At 47.3% G+C, this 25,590-nt stretch overlaps 1 protein-coding gene across 1 annotated transcript in view; it reads right to left on the minus strand.

The window, feature by feature from the left end:
• Window positions 1–25,590, minus strand: part of MYBBP1A (MYB binding protein 1a) — a 1,153,837-nt gene that overhangs the window by 750,452 nt on the left and 377,795 nt on the right. Inside the window, exon 9 of the mRNA XM_069614733.1 lies at window positions 22,191–22,477. Within this exon, the coding sequence (XP_069470834.1) occupies window positions 22,191–22,477 (287 nt within the window). The remainder of the gene's footprint in view (window positions 1–22,190; window positions 22,478–25,590) is intronic.

Raw genomic sequence — 25,590 nt, forward strand, 5'->3', positions numbered from 1 at the left:
CCCTTGTATTAGTTGTAACTCCCTGATGGGATTGATGGTCTTTCTATCTCCTTTTATTAATGGTTGCTTGGTTCTGGCCAGAATCCTTTTCTCTTTCCTATAGGATTCTAAGATTTCTGATGTGTTGTTTCCTCTGAGACTTTGAATTTCTATACAGTTATGATTCAAATTTTGGTTCTCAGGACTTCTTTCTAAACCGTCTATCCTAGGGACTCCTCTGGTCTTTGGTGCACCATTGTCTCCCTCCATCATGTTCCAATTTGTGCATCTTAGACTAGTTATTTCCCCCATTTCCAAAGGTAGCGATATTCCAGTATTGTTTTTCTACCTCTTTGTAGATTCTAGGCTTTTATCACATTAATACAGTCCATTTCACGAATGGGATTTTCACAGTCATTTATACTGGGACGAGTATCTCTGATCTCATCAAGAGTCCCTTTTTCCTTCCTGGTATTCCTGTTCCGCCATTTACCTTCAGTCTCGAGGGGGAACGTCTCTGGTACCTGTAGGTGTGCGGGACCTTTTTCCTTCTCTTCGTTTCAGTGTTTGTTCTCCATGACATCCACTTCGGACATCTTTCCTTCTCCTTCCCGACGTTTCAGTATCATTATGGGTACTCAGCCCATGAGTCAGTTCGTTGGTGTGGTAGCATCAGCGTACTTGAGGGGACAGCCTGCCTACTTCTCTGCCTGCATGGTCACACCACCAGGATCTCCATTCTGGTCTTCCCGGTTTCCCTTTCCTCGCACACACCGACTTCAGCATCTCTTGCCCCTCTCTTCCAAGAAATTCGGAACCGTGCGGGCTGCACAACCTGCGTTGGCTCCACCTTCCTCAGACATTCTCTGTACCTATACCTTCACCTGTTTGCGTCTCGCTCTCTACCATGTCCTCCTCTTTAAGCATTCGCTGCACAGTTATTGAGTCTTTGACAAACATAAAGGCTCTTTTTCTGTTTGGTAATGGTAGAAATCAATGTTCTCATCGCCACAATTATGGAGCTTGTGCTGGTTTGGAGTGTTAGATAATTCCATATAGGCCATCACATGGAGGGCATCAGTGTGTTCCTCACAGGAACAGGAGTCTTTGTCCCCAAAGGGGGAGTCTCTACCGCTGAGGTCCCAATTGCCTCGACCCCTTGGGCGGGAGTTGTGAAGCGGGCTCACCTCCCTAGCCTCACAGGCGGAGGGGGGTTCTCCCTCGGGGATAAGGGGATAATTCAGTGGTCAAAGTGTACGACAATAAGTAGTGGAACTATGTTCCCTGCTGGCCTGCACCCATTCCCCACAAACCCAATCACCACATCCCCTCCCAGACACAAAAGTACAGGAGCTGTAAAAGGTCATTAAAAAAAAGTAGGAGCACCGCTCCTGCTCACTTCGACCACTGGGAGAATTCCCTAAACTCATCACACGAGAATTAAGCCATTCTCTGGGCCTTGTTTAAGTTGGCTGTATTAGTGGTAGGGTTGGGTAGAATTAGATTTGGACGGAGGACATTTTTTCTTTGGGACTTGACAGACACGCACCTTTAGTTCCTTTAGATAGGCAGGGAAACCCTTCAAGCAGTAGGGAAAGACGCCTTCTAGGTTTTTTTTAAAAGCAAGTCAGAATATCCTTAACATGTCCGACTACTCCTTCTGACCCGCCAGAGCATCTACTACTGGACTCAACGGCAGTACAATCTAAGTCCAGTGACTGCCAGCCGACCTGCCAAATCACTTTGGAAAATCGAAGTAAGGGCAGTGAGTAATTGCAATACTTATAGCTATCCACCAACCCCCCCCCCCCCTCATCTCCTATATTCTAAAGGTTTGTGAATAACTTTGATTTATTCAATTCCTTTGCTTTTGAACTCTTTGCTTAAAAGGTTGTTCTAAAAGTTAGAAAAATACCTTACTTAACTGTAAAAGCCTTGATAACTCTTCTGGAACATGTTGCACAACCACAGGAAGAGTTCCGAACTCTGTCCCCTCTGCTAAAAGAACTTTATGACTTTTTGGGCACAAGACACCATTCAACTTAGGGATTTATGATAAATCCTGCAGAGTCCTCAAAGAATCCCTGCCTAAAGTCTCCTCCCAGGTGGTCCGAGAAAGGCAGCTGCTACTTGATCTCAACACTGGAGGTGGTAGTAGCCGGGTAGATCACCTGAGGTGGAAAAGGGCCCCAAGGGCATAGGACGACCCGGTTAGGAGAGACGCAGTATTTCTCTTCTTCAGAGGAAGCGATTTCTATGTTGCCAGAATATCTAATGGCTTGTCAGAGTGAGGCTTCCCTTCCCAAAACTACCCACCTTGTTAGTAGTAAAAACCGTTATGACCAACATGGGAATAATACACCTAAGAATAAAAGCATTAATATCTTAGTCTCTGATACTTCCGATTCTCCCTTGGGTTTGAGCTATGAAATCAAGAATAAAAAGCATTACCTCCTCTAAAATCCTTCCCTAAAGATATACTCAATAAAAAGAGTGAATTAAAAAAGGTTGGACTTAAATTTTGTGATATAAAATGCAACCAGATCATTGGGGACTTTAGTCCCACAATGCTTCAAGTACTGGGACGAAAAAGAGGGACTCTGAGGAACAGAACTGCAGTATGCAGTCTAGTGGTTCCAATGACCCACACCTGAGCACGACTTTAGAAAGTTTAAAGCAGCTAAAGGCGCAGGTCAACAGAACAAGAGGTTGGAGCAGTAGAAGTTGCCAGCCTTAGTTGCAGCAACAGAAGCAGAGAAACAGACGCCAGAGCCGCCACAGTCTTTGAAGCGGATATCGGCCCCGAGAGGGTCTTTGATTCTGAAAACCTGACGTGCAGAGGTCACGAAGCGAGAAGCAGTGTTTTGACGGGCTTTAGCCTTGGAGAGGGAGGCTCTCCTTATTTTGGGCCTTGTCCCGGTGGCTGGCGAGCACCGGAGTGCACAAGTGGAAAGGGAGGCTCCTTTCCCGGTTGGCGCAGGCCGCGGTAATATGGCCGAAGCAGTCAGCCATTCAGGAAGCATCAGAAGAAGCAGAACTGGCAGAGGACGCGTATAAAGAGACCGGTGAGTTTACATTTATTAGGTAATCCCAGAACGCTCCATGGTCGACCGCTGGCTGCTAATAATCATTTTAAATACTGAACGAATGCAAGAAAGTTATGTTGGCGTTCTAACTTTGAAAGAAGAAAAGAAAAGTTATAATTATTGCCAAAGCAAAGAGGGCACTATTGAACCAAGATGAAAACCCGCATTGCCAGAGTAAAGAGGGACAATACTTCAGAAAGACTATAATCAACATTGGTAAAGTAAAGAGAACAATATTGCATAAAGAGTGTAGTCATTTTTCCCCAGAGTGAGGAAGAGGCAATAGTTAAGCAAAACATTAACAAGCATTGTCTAAGCCAAAGCGGGACAAATGTAATGGAGACATTGTCAGCAGTTGCTTGATGTGAAATTAAGAAGTCAAGAGGGGCAGGCAAGAAGCCCTCCTTGTAAGAGGCATCAAGGAAAAGAGGAGAATAACCTGCATTGCATGTGGCAAATAGATCAGTGGAACAAACAGCACCAATGTGTATTGTGTCCTCACAGAAGTTGTGAAACTCAATGTTGAAAGTCAAAGACTTTTCTAAAAGTGTGAAGCAAGCCTCACCACAGAGTACTTGTAGCAGTGTTAGGAGATTTTATCCTGGCAGGCGAGTATACCAGGAAAGGGATTGTTAGTGTTAGACCTGACAGGTTAGAGGACCAGGAAGAAGACATTGAACTACTGTATTGTGGTTGAAGGTTGTGATGGAAAGAAAGTGGTAAAACCACTATTGTGTTTGATGAACTGATGAAAAAACATCCTGAAAAAAGTATAGTTATGAATCAAGAAAATGTGTGGAAGTGTTTGGTTTCCAAGGAGGAGATTGTAGTAAAATCATCCTGACAACAACATTGTCATAAATCAGGAAGAATTGTGAAGGTTTTTCTTTTCCAAGAAAGAGAAGTGACACTGAGATATTATCAGTTTGAAGAGAAAGACTTTTCTTTTCATGGAAACTCTGCCAAAGGCCAAGTGAACAACTTTCAGAGTGTGAAGAATGTTTGTGTTGTATTCAAAACAGAACTTCGCTATTAAAGGGAACTCATTTTGAACTTTGAGTTGGACAAATCCTGCTTTAAACCTGGGGCAGGGGATCTGACCCTGGTTACAAGGATACCTGGTTATATGGTTTATGTTTACACTTAACTTATTTTGTTAAACCTGAATTGCCATGTTATACCTTCATGAGTTTGATGTATGTACAAGTGAGAGGGACAGATTCCTTTTGTTAGAGTGTTTTCCTTTAGTCTTTGCTGGATAGGCAAGGAAATCCTCTTTGGGTTAGGTATAGCAAGGAGTTCATCACACCCTTTTAAGTTAATATAATGGCTAATTCCAAAAAGCATTGATCAAGTTGTTCGCCTTGCATTTCTGACCCCTCACCGATTTGACTCCTAAAGTTGGGGCTTCTATTCTTCTGAACTGGTATTCTTATTGCATCACTACTAACCTTCCTTTCAGGTGTTCAGGTGAATTGTGTGCATTTCTATAACCAAAGGCGACTATATATGTTTTATATTTAGAGTGTTGTTTACCTGCTTTATTCATTTTTCTAATGTGTTTTTGGGGCTATAATAAGTAAAGTATTTTTTACTAACCTGTCTAAGTAGAATCATTGTGTATTTCACTGCGTGGCCTCATTGTGGACATGTGACTCCACTCAACTCCTGAGAGTAAGCCTTGCCCACTCTCCACGCTTACCTTGATTGGGTTTGGCTACCGTCTCAGAGTTCTACTGTTCACTATACCTAGGGTGGCCTCCCGAAATCGGTCCACCAGGCCAAATTTGAGAAATCCATCTTAACAGTCACGCTTTCTGCACCACGTCCCTGGTACCTGAAGTTGCAGCTCAGGGAACAATCCCACCACTGAAACAATGACATCATCAGGCCCACGGCAGGCAGAGCAGAGATGTCATCATGCCCCGGGCCAACACAGAAATAAATTGCACAAGAACCACTCCCCTGCGCTTCTCAATGGGCCCTCGGAAGGGTTGTACCCACTGGATCCAATGGTGCGTTTCTGGCCTTTGACTTGTATTTTCCATGGACTACGTTTTGGATCTACCTCATAGGCAACATCGCTTTTGGAGACTTGTCAGACTTTCTTGTACCTGGCCCTGATTCTTGGAATACTTTTGGATGAACCCCTGTATCTACAACTTTGGAGGTTAGTGTATTCTTTTTAACTCCTAGAGTTTGAGGAGTTTGTCTTTTGGTGTTCTGGACTTATTGGAGTCTGTTTTTGGATGCTAGCTGTAATACAGTTGGGAGAAGATCAGACAATTGGATACTATCCTTAATATAGTTGGGAGATAAACGCACCTTGGACTTTGTTTTTTGATAACTGTTTCTGAACGATTATCCCGTCAATCTGATTTCAGGTTTTTAGTCCTGTTCCCAACTCATTAAGCCTCCCACAGCCCAGATGTTCTCCTCCAAGCACTTAAGTACCTCTCACACTCATCAGGCTGCTAGTCTGTTCAGATGTTGCTGTTTAGTACAAGTGTGTAGTCTCAGGGAATTCTGGTCGCTGTAGTCCATGTAGGCAGCCAGGAACCAACTATCCCTCAATGTAAATCCCACAGTGGGGGGGGGCAATGTGGGTCTTCAAAGTGTGGTATGTGTCATCCTGGTACTTCCCCCTGGAGTCAGGCACTCACAAACATTTTGGACATCCACATTATGGTGCCCCCCCCCCCACTGTGGGATGTACATTGTGAAATGGAAGGGAGAGTTGCTTCCTGGCTGCCTTCATGGACTACAGCGACCAGAATTCTTGGAGGCTACAAACGTGTACTAAACAGCAACACCTGAACAGACTGCCTAACTGTTGAGTGCGATTGGCACAACAGCACTTAGAGGAGATCATCTGCACTGTGGGAGGCTTAAGGAGCTAGGAGCCAGAGTTCAACCCTCACCCGCCCCACCCCTTAGTTTGAAAAAAATACATATCTTGTACACAATTGTAGCATTTAGATATAGTGGATAGGGGCTCACTAAAATCAAAATCACTAATAAGTCAGGGGGGTCTCAAAAAATCCAGGGCTTGGTGAGGAACTCTAGGGACCTTGGAAAAGGGTATCTTAGAAAAATACGGCACTCGTGGTAAAAGTGTCACTTGTAGGAAACAGTGCCTCAAAATGAAATAAAAAATAGGAAAAGCAAGTTAAGTCTCAATTTCTTTCCACAGGCACCCAGAAGAAAGCAACAGCCCACAGGGGAAACCAAAGGCAACCCAGAAGAAGAGATCCAGTGGAGGGTTCAAAACGGCATTTCCAGGAGCAGAAAAGCACAGCAGGATTCAGCCCCCAACGTTAACCAATAGGGAAATGCGGTAGAAGGTGACCAGCAGATCCCAACAACCACAAACCACAGTGATCCCTGTGAGTATTCATGAATAACCCACCAACCCAGGGCCCGGAGGCAAGTACTTACAGTTGTGTTCATCACACTAAAGTGAGTCACACTGGTGATTTAAGGATTTTCACCCAATGTTTGATTTGTGTTAAATTATGTGTTCAAAGAGATGAGTGTTGGTTTCCCAATGTAGTACAGTAGCATCAAACGCAAATTGGACAATATGCAAAAATCTCCTACGTTAGCAATGAATTAGCAGAAACAACTAATTTCAATTAAATGAATCAGAGTGTTGCTTAATACAGAGCAGTGGCCATAATCCTGGAAAATCCTTGAGGTAGGTGAAAGAAAGCAGCACCCCAACAGAAACATTTTGGATATGGTCTTCAAAGCTAAAATCTCAGCTTGGTTGATGTACATGTTTCCAGTGCCTTGACTGTTATTCCTGTGTTTCCAGACCGTTGGTCTGCTTCCAACTTCTGCCCGTCTGCTGATTGTTACCATGTTTTATTTGCATATGCATCAACTATCCTTCTGTTTATAGTGCAGTATCCAGGCCGCTTCTTCCTCTGCTCTTTTTCTGCTTTATTAATTCTCAAGCTTACACTGTTAAGTGAGCCTCTGTTTTGCTCCTCCTATTCAGTTCTAGTTGTGACTGCTATACCTGTGCTATGGTTCTATGTGATTCTATCAGTCACATTTATGTTGTGGTCTTCTTGTTCGACTCAGCCATGTCGAATTTTTCATTTTTATTTTCCTTGGGGGAGAGAGCGAGTTCCCCCATCAGCAATTTCTCCATGACACACACACATATGACAAACATTACATACCTGTAATAGTCTTTCTGATGCTTTGCATAGGTCGACATCTAGTGGGTGGTGAGGAGTTATTACTTTTATTTTCGATTTCAAAAAGGGAAGCCGACTGGGGCCTCTTCTAATACTATCCCTACTGCAACCTGTACAAAAGAGGCGATGGCTAGAAGATTTAGAATTAATCTTAACCTCTGGCATTGCTCTGGGCAACCCTCCAGACCATCGTTCTTCACCTGCCAATCCATTACAAGAGGGGAAAGACTGTAGGCAAATCTGACTTGGTCCCAAACCTAAAAGGGGCAGTCCAGTCCAAACTGCTCGGTCACATTCCTTCTGCACAAGACTGCAAGCATCCCCAGCCTCGTTGGGCATCAGTGAAGTGCAGCTTGGGTTTCTAGGCCTAGCAGGCACAGGATCCAGATCAGGGTATCCCCCAACCCACTCAGGGTGACTAAGCAAAGCATAAAAAGAGGACTAGCAAGCTGTACCAGAGGAAGGTGGTGGGTTGATAGAAGGAGCCGAGACTAAATTAAAGTTACTCACTGTCGTGACTAGAATATTCATAATCCATAGTCCCCCTTAGTCCACCCTTGTGGGCATCAGCCAACATGGGGATGGTACCGGTACCCTTGGCAGCAAAAAAATGAGCTTCCCCTTTAAATTTAGTACAGCGCATGGGGGCACAGCCTCGGGTGTGGGAACGCCCACGCAGAGCCCCAGCACTCCGGCACCTCACCTCAGTCCTCTTGGAACACATCGGACGCTTAGATACCTGGCAACTCTTAGTACATATTAGCCGGGGAAGGTGGGTGGGACGTATCGAGGAAAGGGTACTAGGGACTGAGTAGTCCAGTCACTACGGTTAGGTAACTTTAATTATTCATACCGCCCGTCCCCTTTCCTCCATCCTTGTGGGCGATTCAACCAAAAAAGAACATAGGGTGGAGCTGTGATAACCTGCCTCATTTCTAAGATGAAGCAAAAAGGTTCTTCATAACCACTTGACCAAACTATCCCGTCTGTAGCTGGTATGCAGCGAGTAGTGCCTACAGAAGGCTGAATTAGTGGTCCAAGTAGCCACCTTGCTGATGACGCTCCATGTCTCTGAAACGCAACAGCAGTGGCCATAGTTCTGACCGGAGGGGCATGAATCCCACTAGGAACCGGTTTGCCCATGGCTGTGTAAGCCTCATCCAACGAGCACTGAAGCCTTGGAAGCCTGCAAGCCGGGTTGGTACCCCCAAAAGTCACAAACAAAGCCTCGAATTTCCAGAAGGATCTCATCCGAGAGAGAAAACACGAGGACCCTCCTGAGATCCAAGGAATGTAGGGCCCTCTCTGCCTCCGGCTGTGGGTTCGGGAAGAGCAACGGGAGGCAGATCTGACTCCGATGAAATGGAGACCACTTTGGGCAAAAGGTTCAGGTGAGTGCGCAAGATGACCTAGTCACTGTGAAACGTGGTAAAGGGCTTGCACGAAGACAACGCCTGCAGCTCATTAACTGCGCGCAGAGGGGAGCGCCACCAATAAAACTGTCTTTAGTGTCACCAAGCAGATTTCCAAAGAGGCCATCATCTCAAAAGGCTTGCGTTGCAAAGCTGCAAGAAACACATTGAGGTCCCAGACCCGATGCGACCTATAAACCAGAGGCAAAAAAAAAAAGCCTAGAAAACCCCATAGGTGGGCCTTAACCACCGGGTTGGCTGCCGAAAACACATGCTCAGGGGAATTCTTATAAGCCTTAATGGCCGCCAGATAGGTGCAACAAGTATCCACCTGAACTCCAGAACGAGCAAGGTGTGCTGAAAAAGCCAGTACGTCATCCAGAGGACAGGAGACTGGGTCCAGTCCCTTGTCGCTAGTCCAATGACAGAACCTAGTCCATTTGCTCTTATACTGGGACCGAGTCGAGGACCTCCTGGCCTGCTGAATGATGTCCCAGTAGTCATCTGAAAATTGAGCATGCTGAAGCCACAGCTTGTCAGGAACCAGGCAGCAGAGACAGCCTGGCCCGGACCGGATGTTCCACTCCCCTCCCCCCTCCCCCCCCGGTAGGGGAACGGAACATGGACAGGACACTGGGAGCACAACTGCAACAGATCCAAAAACCAGGGTCTCCAAGGCCAGTGGGGGGCAAACAAGATGAGACTGCACCCCACTGAAGCCCAGAACTTGCAGAGGGTCCTTTGGAGCAGAGGGGTGGATGGGAACGCATAACAGCTGTGGCTCTGCCAACAGATCAGGAAGGCGTCCCCCAGTGACCACCAACCCAGACCTGTCCCATGAAGCAAACTGGGGCGGTTGGAATACAGGGGAGATGAAGACCCTACTCTTAAAAGAACATCTCACTGATTGTTCCGCGAACACTAATTCTCCCCTACAGCAGCACTCTGTTGCGTGCCAAGCATGTGCAGTGTGCTTGTAAGCCTCTGGTGTAGTCTTGATGCCGACTTCCTGCGACCATGATCCTGCATACTTCTGCAAGGTTCTTCTTGCAGCCTTCTGCCGGCCTCTGCTCGTGTCCAGTGCCGCAGAATGAGGGGGAACCCCCATGGAGCTCAAGGGCACAGACCTTTAAGCTTCGGGAGCTGCCGATGGGGTACAGAGGAGGGAAGTGTTTAGTGTTACTGCCGCCCGGAACTCAGGGCCAGCACCATTTTACATGTTTACCAACTTCGACAATGCAAACATTTGTAGTTGCCGCCTCGTAACATGTGGCTGGCACCATGCTCTTGCTTACCAATACTGACCTGCAATTTATGTAGTTGCCGTCATATAAGAAGTGGTTGGCTCTAGATACTTGCACACCATTCTACGTAGTCTGTCAAGTACTTATTGTAACTGTTATATGCAACATGTATGTATGTTTGCCTATAATGTACCTTGTAACTAAGTGAGCCTTCATAACAGCGCCACGATGCCCTAGGGCCGTTTGACGCTTTACAAATTTAAATAAATAAGTCCAGGTCAGGGTACCCCCAATGCTGGAACAGGGACAACAAGGAATCATTGTGCAACTTCCACTCGTAGGTGTTGAACCCCAAGCAGCTCAGCTGGTCTGTTTGTGCATTGCTGTCCCTGGAAGGTGGACTGTCAAAATCCAAATCCCCTCCGATAGGGCCCATTCCCAGGTCAAAACTGCTTCCATGCTGGGGGGTGGGGGGCGGGGGGGTGGTGGTTCAGGTAAAACAGCTTAGTAGAATTGTCTGTCCTGACCAGGACTGACCTGTCCCTGAGGCAGGAACGCCTTGAGGGCCAACCCACTGCCCTGAGCTCCAGCAGATTGATATGCAAGAGAGGTTCCGATCTTGGACCATGCCCCATGAATCACAGCCCTCCAGAGTAGCCCCTGAGCCTGAAAGGGAGGAGTCAGTCATCATCATCAGGGTAGGCTCCGGTCGGGTGAAGGGTGCTCCCACTCAATTGGCCGCCAGGTCATTTTGAGGCGAGCGTGCTGCACATTGAGCACACAGATGGCCATCAAGCCCAGTATGTGCTGGAACCACCAAACCGGGGTGGTAGAGTTGGCCATAAAGTGCCCCACCGCCTTGCAGAGGAACAAAAGCCTCTTGGGCATAGGGAACACCCGCTGAACAGTAGTGTTCCAACGTACCCCTAAGAAGACCAAATCCTGAGATGGGCACAACTGTGCCTTCCTCTGGTTGAGGGAGAATCCCAGCTGATGGATATCTGCTAATCTTTGGCAGGACTGCACCACCCCTTTGTGTGACCCCGCCCTTACTAACCAGTCTTCCAAGTAGGGGATACAGATGATGGTCCTCCAACCTGAGAAGGCCTGCCACTGTGTTCATCAACTTCGTGAAGACACGAGGGGCAGAGTTCAGGCCGAAAGGCAGCACTTTGTACTAAAAGTGGTACGATAATCATGAGGGGCAGAAACCTCTGATGCGGTTGGTAGAAGGGAACATGCAGGTATGCATCCCTGCAGTCCAGCAAACGCATCCAGTCTCCAGCGCACAGAGACTCGGCTATGTGTCCTGGAGTAATCATCGAGGTGTTCCAGCAGTAAAGACAGATTTAGAATTGACAAGTCCAGGACTACCCTCAGGCAAGCCTGGTTGTTCTTGGGTACCGCAAAAATCCTGGAATAGTAACTGAAGCCCTGGTATACAAGAGGGACCAGTTCTATCACATGCATCTCCAAGGACCTCTGGTAAAAGAGCCAGGGATCCGATCTGACGAAGCGGAGGAGAGGATGGTAGAGGCAAAGGAAGAGGAAGACTGAAGCCTGTGGAGACTACCTAGGTCCGGAGCCGCACACAGGTCCAACGGCTGTTGAGGGTGAGGCGTTCGTCGTACACGAGGAGGTGGAGGGGTCATGACCACCAGAAGAGCCTGAACCGCTGGAGGGACAGGCCCCGGAACCGGGAGCACAGGATTAACAGGAGTACCCAAAGGAGGGGTTCGGGACGGTGCCACCTGCAGGATGCCCTTTACAATGTCCTTCAGGAGCCTCTTCATCCGAGGGGATTGCATGAGGAAGAGGAAGCGCTCGAAGCGGCAGTCATCACAAGCTGCCGGGTCCCTAGGGGCACAACCCTTTGAGGCGCTGGGCCTCCGCTCCTAGTGAAAGCGCTGAGATGCCAGGTGCGGGTAGCTGTACGGCTGTGATGGGTAGATGTATCCCTGAGGAGACCAAAATCCTTTGCCGTAGGATCCACTGCTGCTTCCAGAGGGAAAGGGTCTAGGATCAACCTTCAAGGTCCATTTGATGGGTGAAAGAACAGGCCTGCCCTGGGCTGGATCCAAGATGGCCGGCCGCCTGCCTGGCAGGCTCCGCCATGTGCCACTCTACCATTTTGAAGCCTTGCGCCATGCCCTGTGTGGGAGGGCGCGAAGGCCCTGAGCCAAGAGAAGCCCTCAGACAAGGGAGGACACAGCTTGGGTCTTGAAACTGAAGCAGAGGCATCGACTTCAGAGATCACTCTGGTAGGCGCCGAGCTCTCAGACAGATGGCCAGTAGTCGAAACACCCCCATTCACGACCTTGCAGCGAGCTCCGGTAGGCTGGATGCCCTTAGCACTTGTGCCAGTAGCCATGCTGGATCGTGCCGAGGACAGACCCTTAGAGGTTCCCAGATACTCCTTTGAGGACAGCCTGGTAGGGCCCCCGGGCCACTCTGCTTGGGAGCCGGTATCCTTGGAGCCTACCTGAACCTGAATCAGAGGAACCCCGATCCGTGGGAACCCCGGGAAAGGAGTGGCCATGCTGAACAGAGGGCCTTACCTTGTCTTTATGAGAGGTCCTGGAGACAAAGTCATTAAGGTGGGGAGGAGGAGAAGTGTGGAATATCTAACTCCGCCGTGACAATCGATTCTTCAATGACCTGTGACAGAGCAAGCTGCAGGCCACACATGAGTCCCAGTGATGGTCAGGCCCTAAACACTCCAGATAGAGTGTATGTGGGTCCAAAGGAATGAGTGGTTGTATGAGGCACATCTTGTAAAGACTCCTGCGGCCGACATGCGTCGGGGAGGCGAGGCACCAAAGGAAAGGTAAAGAAGAATTAAAAACGGGTAGCAAGGGGAAAAGCTAAAAAATGTCTCTACGCTGGCTGCCAGGTCTGACACCATCTGTGCGGAAAAAGGGACTGAGGTGAGGCGCTGGAGGGCGGGGCCTCGGCAGGGCACTCTCATGCCCGAGGCCGTGCCACTGCACGCTGTATTATATTTAAAGGAATAGTGTGCTCAAAAATATTCTTGCCTTAAAAGATGGGCTATAATCCAAAACATACATTAAACATATTTTCAATGAAAGTTCCTATGTAAACGTTTGAGCAAATGAGGCTCAAAGCGTTTACATGGGAGCATCCATTTTGTCATTTCAGGCAGCCTCCCAGCTCATGTTAAGCTCTGCCCTGGTGGCACTAAACAAGCAGCAAAAGCCCCCTACTGGGAGCTTTTGCTTACTGCAGCCAGAGCAGAGCTCAACATGAGCTGAGGAGGCTGCCTTCACTTTCATTGTACGTTTCCAGTGCTCCACAAGCCCAGGGAAGAAGGTTTTCAAGAAGGGGTATCAGTCTTCCTTTCTGTTTTGCTTCAATTCTCTAGCTTGCCCGGTGTACTCTCCTGCCAAGACTTTCAACACAACAGACAACAGCTTTCGGAGCAAGGTGGTATTTAGCTTCCCCAAGTTGCCCTTTTAAATTTGGGGTACTTGTATTTTCCTTCTTCCCCAACTACTGGCACTATGAAGATTAGCCACATAGCGAGCCGTAGGGATTTCCCTGACACTTGTACTTGGAAATGCCTTCTCCCACTCCCACCCGGTGCCTCAGCCTTTTACCATGGACTCACCGGTGCTTGGACAACTTCAATAGCTTGTCAGACCACCCAATAGGGTCCTGCTTCATGTCTGCCCCCTCTTCAGCTCAGCGTGTTGCCCTGGCTTCTCTTGCCAGCACAAAGCTTCCACTCTGCTTTGTGTCTCTCGTCAGCATCTTCGGTGCTCGTGGAGTCCGCCGCCAACACAGATGCTGCCTTGCCTGTTAGCCACTAATCAGCTTCACTTGCTGCCTCCTTTTCCTCCACGATTCTCTCATGCCTCTGTGCTCGGCTGTAGTCCTGACAGCTTGGCTTACCCGGAGTAGGCTAGCCAGTCGGATGTCACTGTGTTGCTCAGCTGTTCCAATTTTAAACTCCAGTGCTGAGAAAGGCAGATGTTCAGAGCCAATCAATTTCTCCAGCTACTAGACTGCTCGTTTTGCTTTAGTAGAGCAATCTTCATTCTGGTTGCCCTCTTCCTCTTGTCAGTAGGTTGGTTTCAGAATATTGAAGGATATTGTCAAGATGCTTTGTGGGTTGCTGAGGTGGGAGGGGGGTAGGGAGGTGGGGGGGGTGGTTACATGTTGCATGCATTTAGCATGTCCCTTTACATCATCTTAGCAGCTTCCAAACCTAGCCAAGGTGCTCCCATCTGAGCTTTCCAACATTGAGGAGCAATCTTCATGAACAACCGGAAACCAGTGTGAGGGGGTCAGAAACGTGAGGCAGACAACTTTGCAAAGAGTTTTCAACTTTAGACATTTCCCTAAATAAACAGGTTGGATAAACTCCTTACTATCCCTACCCTGACTATTTCCCTGCCTAAAATAAACAAAAAGAAACTAACAAAGGGATATCTAACCCTCATACTTATACAACAAGCAAAACAAAAAGGAAATATATGGCAATTCAACAATATTTAACATATGACCTGATTCATAATATGATCAATATCTCTGGTCATGACCTGTGTGAACTTCACTTCCCCAGAACCAAGAAGGGTTTTCTCCACAGTTCAAAGGCAAGACAAGGAAATCTGGCTTAAGACAAAGTTCCAAAACAACTCCTAAGTTCTTGTACTCCAATCCACAAAGTTCTGTTGCTTCAATAAGAATCTCAAGAAAGTCATAAATTCTCACTCTTAATGGAATAAGAACTGTCTCATAGTTGTAATAACACATTTTGGTCAGGATGGTTTACCACAATTTTAGTGGCACACTTGTAACTTCTTCAACCAACTTTCACAATTCTTCCCCAAATGTTGCAACTCCACATATGTTTTCTATTAGTTCCACTCTGCAGCACTTGCACCTTCAACTACCTGGCGTATTCCTTTACCAGGTTCTTCTGGGCTCACCTACCCACCTACCTGAACAACAGAAAAGTGCTTCAATGGTAACTTCCAACTTAGAATAACTTCAATAGTCTTCTCCAGCCTCAGACTTTAGACAAGTTAGGGGAAAACAAGGAACCACATTAGTACTCTTTACGATTCCTGGGCAACTTTGCTCCTCACCCTCTCTGGACAACCCTCTCCAGAAGGGCAGCCTGTTTGCCACCTTCCGTCCCACTTTGTAACGACAGCCAAATAGTGGTAAGGACATTGTTCTGCTTCCGCCTCTTTGGTATCATGAGCTTAAATTGCCAAAGTTTTAGATTTCCCAAAAGACAAGTAGCTGATCTTACAATCTTTGTGCTTTTTCCCAATCACTTTGGCTTTAGGCAATACTTGTTGGATTGTTAGTGCTCAGGTTCCACTCTTGGCTTGGGTATTGGTTGCATAATTCAGTTTTAAGTAGGATACCCCTGCTGGGTTGTTGTGATGGCCGTAAACTCACAAAGTGGCTTGCGTTGAATTGATATTTTATTTCTATTGTGCTTGTACACAAGTGTTCAGAGCGCAACAAGGCAAGGGAGGGGAACGGGGGGGGGGGTGGAGAAATGTTCTTACTAGGCCCAGTGACATTGGGAACATGCAAGTGCATGGGGGGGTGGGGAGTACGTGGAAGGGGGAGAAGTGGAAAGTGCGAAGCAAAAGAGAAACAGATAAATAATAAAGGACACAAACAGTGACCGTGCAGCCAGCAAGTGGCACGTGCTGGGTTTAAGGCAGCAGACAGGGTAAGTCTGATAAGTGCAGGAAGAAAAAGAGGGGGGGCTGTATGGGTACAGATACAGACCCCAGAAGCAAAGAGGAAGGTCTTGAGGTGCTTCTGGAACCGGAGATGGTTCTCCTCAAGTTTCAGAGTGGCAGGGAGGCTGTTCCAGAGGGAGCCGAAGACAGATTTACCCCAAGCTCGTTTTTGAAAAATGACTGACCCTGAGCGAGTTGGAGGTAGAGGAGCAAAGAGTTTGAGAGGGGAGGTATTTGCGGAGGGGCAGCTGAAGGTATTTTGGATCCAGGCCCTAGAAAGCCTTGTCGACAATGCAGAGGGTTTTGAATTTAATCCTTGCATCCACTAGGAGCCAATGGAGAGATTTCAGAGCTGGAGAGATACGATCCCAGGGCTTGAGGCCAAGGCCAAGTCTCGCAGTCCTGTTCTGGATTAGTTGCAGAGGGCCGAGAGTAGAGGCAAGTAGATTTAGAAAGAGGCTGTTACAATAGTCTAAACTAGAGAGAACTAGAGCTTGGGAGATGGTGAGCTTCTGGGGGAAGGAGAGGAAAGGAAGAGTACCTCTGAGGAGGTGCAGTAGGAAGTTTGACTTTTTAGAGACGTCAGCGATGTGGGCGTAGAAGGAAAGTGTGGAGTCAAAGATGACCCTGAGGTTCTTAGCCTCGCAGGTGGGGGTAGGAGGAGGGCCAAGTCATTTTATAATTACTTTGTTTCCTTAAACCCCACTTTCGTTGCTTTCTGCCAATTTGGTATTCAACAATACCTCTGTCGCTCATACACAAATGAACATGCTGGCTGGAAGCAAGTGGACAACAGCGTAACACTCCAGACTCACTCCCAGATAGTGAACTCACCGGGTAAGTCACTTTCCACCATTCTGCTCGATGCTCGCAGGACTTCAATAACCGTGGGTCGTCTCAGCGAACAAATCCTCCTGGTCCGCCATTGCTGACTTCACATTAACTCAGAGCCTTCGTTGCACCAAAGAGTCTCCGGTGCAACCCTGCCAACAGCGATCTCACGGCCTCCTTCACCTCTTCTGCTTCCCGCTGCAAAATCGCTGCGCAACATTTTGGGAATGGGCAAGTGTTTCTCTTTCATGCTACCTGCTGCGCGACCTCTGCACAGAGGATGATTAGGAGCACGACCCTCTGAGGACCCACAGTGGCCTCGGCGTCTTCTTGCGCCTTCAGTCCACCTTCAACTGCAAATACGGCCTGCACTGCTTTTCCTTCTCCTTCGGCCTCTTCTCTACGATCTGCACCTGAGGGAGCCATTTAAGCCAGTCTCCCTCAGGTGTGGGTCACCTAGGTTAATTAGCTGCCCACTCCTACCGTTCTGTCCCTCTACAACCCTCTTGCTTGTCTCAGTTCTAAGGGAATTATGGGACTTAAGTCCCCGGCAACAAAGTTAGTTATTCTAACTTTTTCTAAAGAAATATCACATATCACCGTACATCTATGGGAGTTAGGGGAATTTTCAGCTTTGAGTTACCTGCGTTTGAGAAAGATGTCCATTTTTTCCTACAGGGCTTTAAACTAATTCCATCCACACTAAGTTGATTAACCTGTGCAACAGATGGGCTATTGTGGCAACAAGCCATTACATATTGTGGGAGTGGAAGTATGTCTCCTTCAAAAGAAGCAAAAACAAAGAGGTGATGGCTGGAAGGTTTAGAATTAATCTTAACCACTGGCAATGCTCTGGGCAACCCTCCAGACCACCGTTCTTCGCCTGCCAAGCCATTACAGAAGGGAAAGACCATATGCAAATCAGGCTTGGCCCCACCCCAAAAGGGGCAGTCCAGCCCGAACTGCTAGGCCACATCCCTTCTGAACGAGACCACAAGCATCCCCAAACATGTTTCGCCCTTGTTGGGGCTCATCAGTGAGGAGTAGCTTGGGTCTCTCGGCCCAGCAGGCACGGGACCCACGTCTGGGCATACCCGTCCAACTTGGGGTGACATAGCAAAAACAAAGAGGTGATGGCTGGAAGGTTTAGAATTAATCTTAACCACTGGCAATGCTCTGGGCAACCCTCCAGACCACCGTTCTTCGCCTGCCAAGCCATTACAGAAGGGAAAGACCATATGCAAATCAGGCTTGGCCCCACCCCAAAAGGGGCAGTCCAGCCCGAACTGCTAGGCCACAGAGACCCAAGCTACTCCTCACTGATGACGCCCAACAAGGCTGAAACATGTCTGGGGATGCTTGTGGTCTCATGCAGAAGGGATGTGACCTAGCACTTCGGGCTGGACTGCTCCTTTTGGGGTAGGACCAAGCCTGATTTGCATATGGATTTTCCCCTTCTGTAATGGCTTGGCAGGCTGAAAAACGATGGTCTGGAGGGTTGCCCAGAGCTTTGCCCGTGGTTATGATTCATTCAAAACCTTCCAGCCATCACGTTTCTGTTTTGCTCTTTCAAAAGAAGGCAATTACAGCATCTCATCCCATGGATTTCTCTCACCTTTCCGAGCCTTTTCTCTTCCCAGGTGATACTCCCACAGAGCACCACCCCAAAGGTCACAATCAGGAAGAGTCTGCCTTTCCCTGGCCACCTGGGAGGAGACATTAGGCAGGGGTTCAGCGAGGGATCCATAGGATACATCACACCAGACATGTCGGTCCTAGGACAAGTGTACTTGGCAAGTGCCCCATTTGTTCGCAGTGTGAGTCCCATCAAAATGAAAGTGTGTTTGGCTCACAGGCTGGCTTTATTCGTTTTATGTGGCTATATTACTGTTGTAGCCATTTTACTGCATTGGTAGCCACTTGTTCCATAAAAAGGAAAAAAGTAACTGCCAAAGGGTTTTTAAGGTCTGTGACCTAGACATCTACTTTGGAGCTGGTCTTTGCGTTTTTACATCGATGAAAGGCCATTTGGCAGCTTGTACTTATGTGGTTTCTCTCCACAACAAGGTTTCCTTTGCGAGTGGCATCCAGCTGTGACTAGAATTAGGGGCTTCCTGACCCCATATTTCCATACCCCTGTTGGTATGCTTATGAAAGTGGACCAGTAGATTGGATGGCTGCCAAACCTTTAATGGCTCACAAAAAGTTGAGTGGTGGGCTGGGGCATTCCCACCCCGGGTTGCAAGTATCTGTGGGGATCCAGATCCGTTCCTCAGAACCTTTGTTCGAAACCACCTTCTTGCAGCTTTCCTCCACTGACTTCATTGGAATCCTACAGCATGTCTGCTTCCTATCAGGATCGAGACAGAGAGGCCCTTTTTATCACCTGCTTCTCATTTCATTTGCGGTGCGCTGGTCAGTCTCTATGGTTACCAGTGCAGCAAATGGTTCTCCCTTTGTTATGACTTTTGTTTTGACAGTTTAGAACAAGCCACCTTCATGTACGTACTACAGAAACACTTGGTTCCCTTTTTACTTTTCTTTAACAACCCAGTTACTTTTGTGATGTATACTAAACATGCATTTTTCAGTGAACTGTTTTTCAATTTTATTTTTTACAGCAATAATCCCTTTTCAAGTATCATACACTAAATGGCTGTTCATTGTGGTACAAGACCATCTTTGTTGATCATCTTCCTTCCTTTTCAGCTCAGAAATAGCCAAAGAAGATCATGCCCTTTCGCAGCAATCCAGCTCTAGACGGCCGTTCAGTGCTGTGTGTGTGAAAAGTGGCTGAAACTGAGATTAGAACTGTCTGGTCCCAATACACACTTCAGCCAGGGTATGTCCTATGGATTGTTGCTGGGCAGATTGTGAGGTGGCAGGCTGTCTTTTACTGGTCATCTTCCAACCATTTAAATGTCACAGGATCCATCCATGGGTGTGCTTGGGCAAACCCTAGCCCAAAATCTGGATGAAGGGAGGGTACCTGGAGCCATACGAGATAGCCAATCACAAGATGCAAGCAACTGAAGCCAAAGGACCGCTGCTGCAAGCAATATTGGCCAAGGCAAACACTACATTTCCAACCTCTGCTTTCAAACCGACAGGGAAGACCTGAAACGAGATAGACAAGTCTTCATCCTTTGGACAGGGGGAACCAACCAGTCTGAAGCCCTGCTCTGCATTCATAGCCGTTTCAAGATCCGAGTCATCACTGGGTGTGAATGTGGCTTGCACCCAACTCAAAATGGATGGCAAATAGGCACAGGCCCCTTCCTGGCTTGTTGCTGGAAACCTTTCTGGTGTGCTTAGAGCTCTGTCGGACACCTTGTCAAACTGAAGCGGCCTTCTCAGTCCACGAGGAAGGGCCTGCTAGAAGCAAAAGTATGACCCCTGTTGCTATTAAGGGCCTGCCGAACCTGACCCGGGTCACACTGACATCCACTCCTGTCTGCTGCTCGAGACGTTCTCACATAGTGCTGTAACCAAACTATAATCTTTACACTGTCCTGACATCTCTATCTAAGCCTGACCTAGAAGTCGCCAGAAGCCTTCAATCCCACAGCCTGTGAAACGCCTACAGCAAAGCATACGTTGGGCCCACCAATGTTCTGTTGTGGAGAGTCAGTCTGAGGATTGAGATACTGTATCTCTTTACTTGCCCCCAATTTCCAATGACTAAATGGGAATAAAGCTCTTTAATGAAAATTGGCTACCTTACCAAACACGTCCTATTTTCATTCATCTAGGGCATGGAGACTGGTAGATTACCTCCTCCAAAGCTGAATGAGCCTCAGGGACTTTGCTACAGTGACCTTTCACAAAAACATGATTGAAAACAACAGCTTGTACTCGATTGAACTATAAATTAGATAGGGTCTGACTCCTAAAGTGTTGCTATTGTTGGCAAAATATTTCTAGCCTACCTAATATTTTTTAAACTGTTCTTAAACCCTCCCCCCTCTTCCACTTTAGCCATTTACAGTATACATGGCCATACTTCACTGTGTTGTAAATTAAAGTGGTAGTTAACCCATTTTGGTGTTACCAAATGGATGTATACGTTTAATACTGGCTTTACTGACTGCCTCAAATACATAATACACCTTTGAACGTGCCAGTGTGGACCGCTGTTCCTTAAAAGTCTTTCCTCTAGTCAAGTGTACTTTACAGCAATCCAACCTCCTCTCAAGACTAAGCCCAAAAACTCAGCTACTTTAGCACCGACTGTTTGGTCAAAAAATAACTGCAAACTGGTTCCACCAGAGTTGGCTTCTCATAACCCCTCACCAGAGAAGGTTCTGAAGAGCTTGCTTAACAACCCATCAGGAATAGTATCTGAGTTGCTAGAGCGGAACATGTGGTTCTGAGGATCCTTGCAGAAAGTCTGTGGTGCTTTCACCACATTTTTCTAAAGAAAAGCTCTTCTCTCGTCCTGGGGAATTCGGTTTCAGGGGACCCCTTCACTGCAGCCCTGTCTGCACCCCACTGAGCTCCTGCATTCTTTTATCCTAGACTAAAAGAAGAGGGTGCCCCTGCTGCATTCCTGGAAATAGTGAAGCTGTTGCTTCTGCTCTCAAGACCTGCGCCTCTGCAGCTTCTCACCTTAGAAGAGCACTCCTGCACCCAGTCCTGCTGTCCTTTTTCCACACAGGGGAATCACTGTGCGGACCCAATCCAAAGGGTCAGTATGGTGGTGTATTGCTGCTACCCTGCCATCCATCATATTGAGGGTATTCACCCATGGGCATACTAACCTAACTCCAGGGTTGTGCCCATGGCTTCATGCAGTCTTCGAGACAGGAATGGGAACCCAGACTTGTAAAAACACGTCTCCTCACCACTGCACTGTCAAACCTCCAACTGCTTCCGCAGAACTCTGCTTCCCTTCCCACATCTGTGGGGTCTTGGGACCTTGAATCAGTCGTCGGTGGCAGTTTTCAGTGCCAGGGGCATATATGTGCAGACCATCTTCCCAGATGCTGCTGCCATAAATGTCTGTGGGGTCACTGGGGTAATTTGTACACTCTTTCTCTTCCAACACTAAGGTCTGAAATTCATATGGTTGACTCACTTGTCGTTTCTGCATCTCCACTGGGATGCTGCATTTTCACTATAACTAGGGAGCGGACTAATTCGTCCTATTCACTTCTTTGAACAACCTTATCCAAACATAAGTACTAGAGAAAGATCATCTTAGAAAGGAGGAGTAACTTCGTGGTGTAAACCCTGTCTAAAACTACAGGTTAGTTTTTGAAGCCCTCACCAGAGATGTGAATAATCTCCCCAAACAAACTTAAACGAAATTTGATTCATCCTCTAGTGTAAGCAAGGGTTTTTAACCCCAATTTCCCTGCTTCTTTATAGACAATACATCCAGACAACACATCACTCTTGCATTTATCTGTTAGACCTATTATCTTGGTAGCTGCTCTCTGGAAAATCTTGAATATATTTTATATTCATTTAAAAAAATGCTCAACATTTTAGAAACAAGAAAAATGTAAATTGCATAAACCGGCTTAATTGAAAAGTAAAATACTTTTGATTAGTTAACATCAAATTCCCTGGAACGAGTTGTGATTAGCATCAAATGTACTATAGTGGCTTGTAAACACAATCAGCATCCATGTACGAGAGCAACAATGAACCATCAAATTAAGGATGCACTATAATTAAATTGAAAAGCTATCCTTACATTTGTACTTCCTGTTGCTGTTTTTGCCGCTTTGTGCTGAAATCAAGACAGCACTTTAGATCTGGGTTAACAAACATATTCTTTAGCCAGTCAATGTACTGCTGCAACACTGCCGGTTTCAGGTGCCTCACCACCTTCCAAAAACTGGGCACCACAGGGTAACCTTGGTTTGTTAGCGTGGAGAATCGGATCATCACACCAAGCTGCTTCTCGTGATCCTCACAGGACTGGAGGTAAGAATCCAAATAGGTCTCCATCTCTGGACCAAACTTAAACCTGTCTTGAAGCTGAAACACAAGGGGAACAGGTGAGTTGGAAACCCTTCCCACAAACTTCTTGATATGAATGAATTATTTCAATAAATACTGAGATATCTAATTGTGATGCATCATTAAGGAAATAAAAACCCAACAAGAGAGAAAAGAACACATTTCCAACTTGGCCAATGTTTCGCAAGCGAAAGCAAAGAATATCTGAAACAAGACGTGACATTTTAAACCTCTGCACAATGATCACAACTATTACAAGCAACAGATCATATTTTAACTCTTAAAATGTCAGAAATTAAAATGAGCCCTAAACCACAGATAAACTAATGATTAAAATGGGGAGGGTTGATGGGGATATTAATCTACTCAGCAGTGATCACCCCCCCATAATTTTAAGAAGGCTGGGCATTTCCCACTTTTGGGAGTAAAGAGTTACTTTAAAAAATGAAAAGTGTGTTTGTGCTGGTTTTAAACAGACCTTCCAGAAAAACGTGTCAAAAAACATTCCACAATCGCAAGAAAGAAACGCAATAGAAATTACTTATTCATATTATTTATGAAAAAGCTAAAAGGAACAAGTTACTTACCTGTAACTATTGTTCTCCAGCATGGGACTGGCATGGATTCACATGCTCATGAATATTCCCCGTCAGGCTGGGAACCATCGGTAAAAGAAAAAACAGTTTCACTTTCAAACTGTATTTCTCCTCTAAACCAATAACTGTCATCTGGGTCATACTGCCCTCAGCCAATGACAGTGCTCTGCCTAAGTGCCTCCCTCTGGCAGCCATCTTCAGATTTGGTAAGCACGTAAAGTGGCAGTATGACCAAGAAGAAGCGCAGAGGGGTAGGAGCGAGGGGTTGCATGTGAATCCATGCCAGACCCATGCTGGAGAACAATAGTTACTGGTAAGTAACTTGTAACTTCTCCAGCATGGGGTCTGGCATGGATTCACATGCTCATGAATAACAAATACATAGCAGTACAACATAACCACGGGAGGTGGAAAGGCTCAACAGAAGCAATTACTTTTGCCTCTGAAACAGGTTCACCTCAAGAGAACAGGTTGCGTAGCACTGCTTGGCCGACTCTGGACTCCTCTCTGGAATACCAGTCGACTGTAGTAGAACTTCGTGAAGGTGTGCGTGGGCCTCCATGTAGCAGCACTGCAGATGTCCAGCGGGGTCACACCAGACAGGAACGCCATCATCGCAGCAATTGCTGTGGTGGACTGGGCTCTCGGACGGCCAGGCAGCAGTCAGTTCGCCAACCAATGACCGTGAGTGTTGCAGACGGAGAGCCACCTTGAGATGGAAGCCTAGGACAAAGCCTTCCCATGAGTTCACAGGACCAAAGTTCACGAACAATTGAGAAGTCTTCAAAAAACTGTGCGTGTCACGTAGAACTTCAGGGCACGAGAAACATCCAGCAAGCGCAAGCCCTTTCAGCCGGTGACGAATACTTTGGGAAAAACACAGGTAACACCAAAGGCTTGTTGAAGTGGAATTCTGACAGAACCTTCGGCATTAAAGAGGGGTGTGTCTGCAGCACTACGAATAGGGCATGGATCTCCCCAACCGTCCTGGCAGAGGTGATGGCCACAAGGAAAGCAGTTTTCCACAAAACCTTTTTCAGACCAAAACCTTTTTCAGACCAAACCAAGGCACTGAGCGGCCTGCACCGTGTCATCCACTGCATTCCGCCAGAAACTCCCAGCAAAGTGTGTGGTGGATGGCCCCTCCGGCCCCAACCAGCCCCATAACAACTTCCTTTGTGCTCCGCAAAGCACGCAGGGTGAGGACGTAGCGTGGCCACTCCTGGGCCATCCCCACTTCCTGGTCCTAGTAGTCCCGCCTCCCCACAGACCTGATTGGCCATTGCACCTTCATCAAGAACACCCCTGGGCAGCCCCCTACCCGTGCAGCCCCTAAGGGCCCCAAGGCAAAGGGCGGCTCCAACAGAGGCGGCTCCAAGATGTGTCTGCAGGTGAAGCCAGTGAAGCCAGCAGTCAACAGACACCAACAAAAACTGAGTGTGGCATAGGTGGGGAGTAGAGCAATTACTGTACTCCAGAAAACCCCTGCCACTCTATCTTACCTTCCAATCACAGACTGCCATAGACTCACACCAGGCATACTAAGAAAGATCAGTGACCACCAGACTGAACCTATCCATGACAAGATTGTAGAAGTTGCCTTGCACTACATACTAACATACTTGTCAAGGTCAACAAACGCTGCACTTAGGTGAAACTTGAATGTTAGCATGCCCACACAGACAGAATTGTGAACATTAGCCTGCGTCGCATCTAGATAAGATTGTGAATGTTAGCATGCCCGCACCTAGGTGAAACTTGAATGTTAGCATGTGCCACAGTTAGAATTGTGAACATTAGCCTGCGTTAGACAAAATGGTGAATGTTAGCATGCTAAATGGCAGGTAACCACTAACCAATATAAGCTCAAACTCTGCATACTTATCGCACCCAAGAAACTCAACCATCTCTCGCACAACAAGCCGCAAGCACTTCACCAACACATAAGCAGCACCAACAGCAAACGCGGACTGACACTGATCCAATACCCGCACCAAAGCTCAGCACCCGGTGTATACAGAGTTGAAGCTGCCAGCAGAACACCACTCCTCTCACTATCCTACCCCCTCTTCACCTTACTAACCCACCCCACCTTATCGTTTACAGATCTGCCAGAGCGCTGTTGGTGACGGTGCGCGATACAAATACCTTTAACATTTAACAAAAGGAACGAGGGGCCTGATGCATGTGCTCAAAGCAACCCCCCCCCCCCCCGACCATGAGCCTCGTCAGCACCATGTTGAATTTCCACGCCCGGGCAGGAGCCTTCACCTGCGGGAAAGATGAATAGTCCTGATGAGGAACTCCTTGACGAGACAGTGAGACCAAAGAGAAGACCTTCCTGGAGACCTAGTAAAGCGGGAGAAAGCCGCCAGATGCACCTTGATAGAGGCGGCGCCAGTCCGGCCTCCGCCAAGGATAAAAAGGAAGAATCTGCAGGGCCGTGACCCTCAGAAGTAATGTTCTACGACTGGCACCACGTAGCAAAAGGCTTCCATTTGTGACCGTAGCACTTCAAAGTCGACGATGCTCTGG

This window comes from Ambystoma mexicanum, chromosome 9 (assembly GCF_040938575.1).
Source record: "Ambystoma mexicanum isolate Mex_15411 chromosome 9, UKY_AmexF1_1, whole genome shotgun sequence".
In the NCBI taxonomy this organism is placed as follows: Eukaryota; Metazoa; Chordata; class Amphibia; order Caudata; family Ambystomatidae; genus Ambystoma; species Ambystoma mexicanum.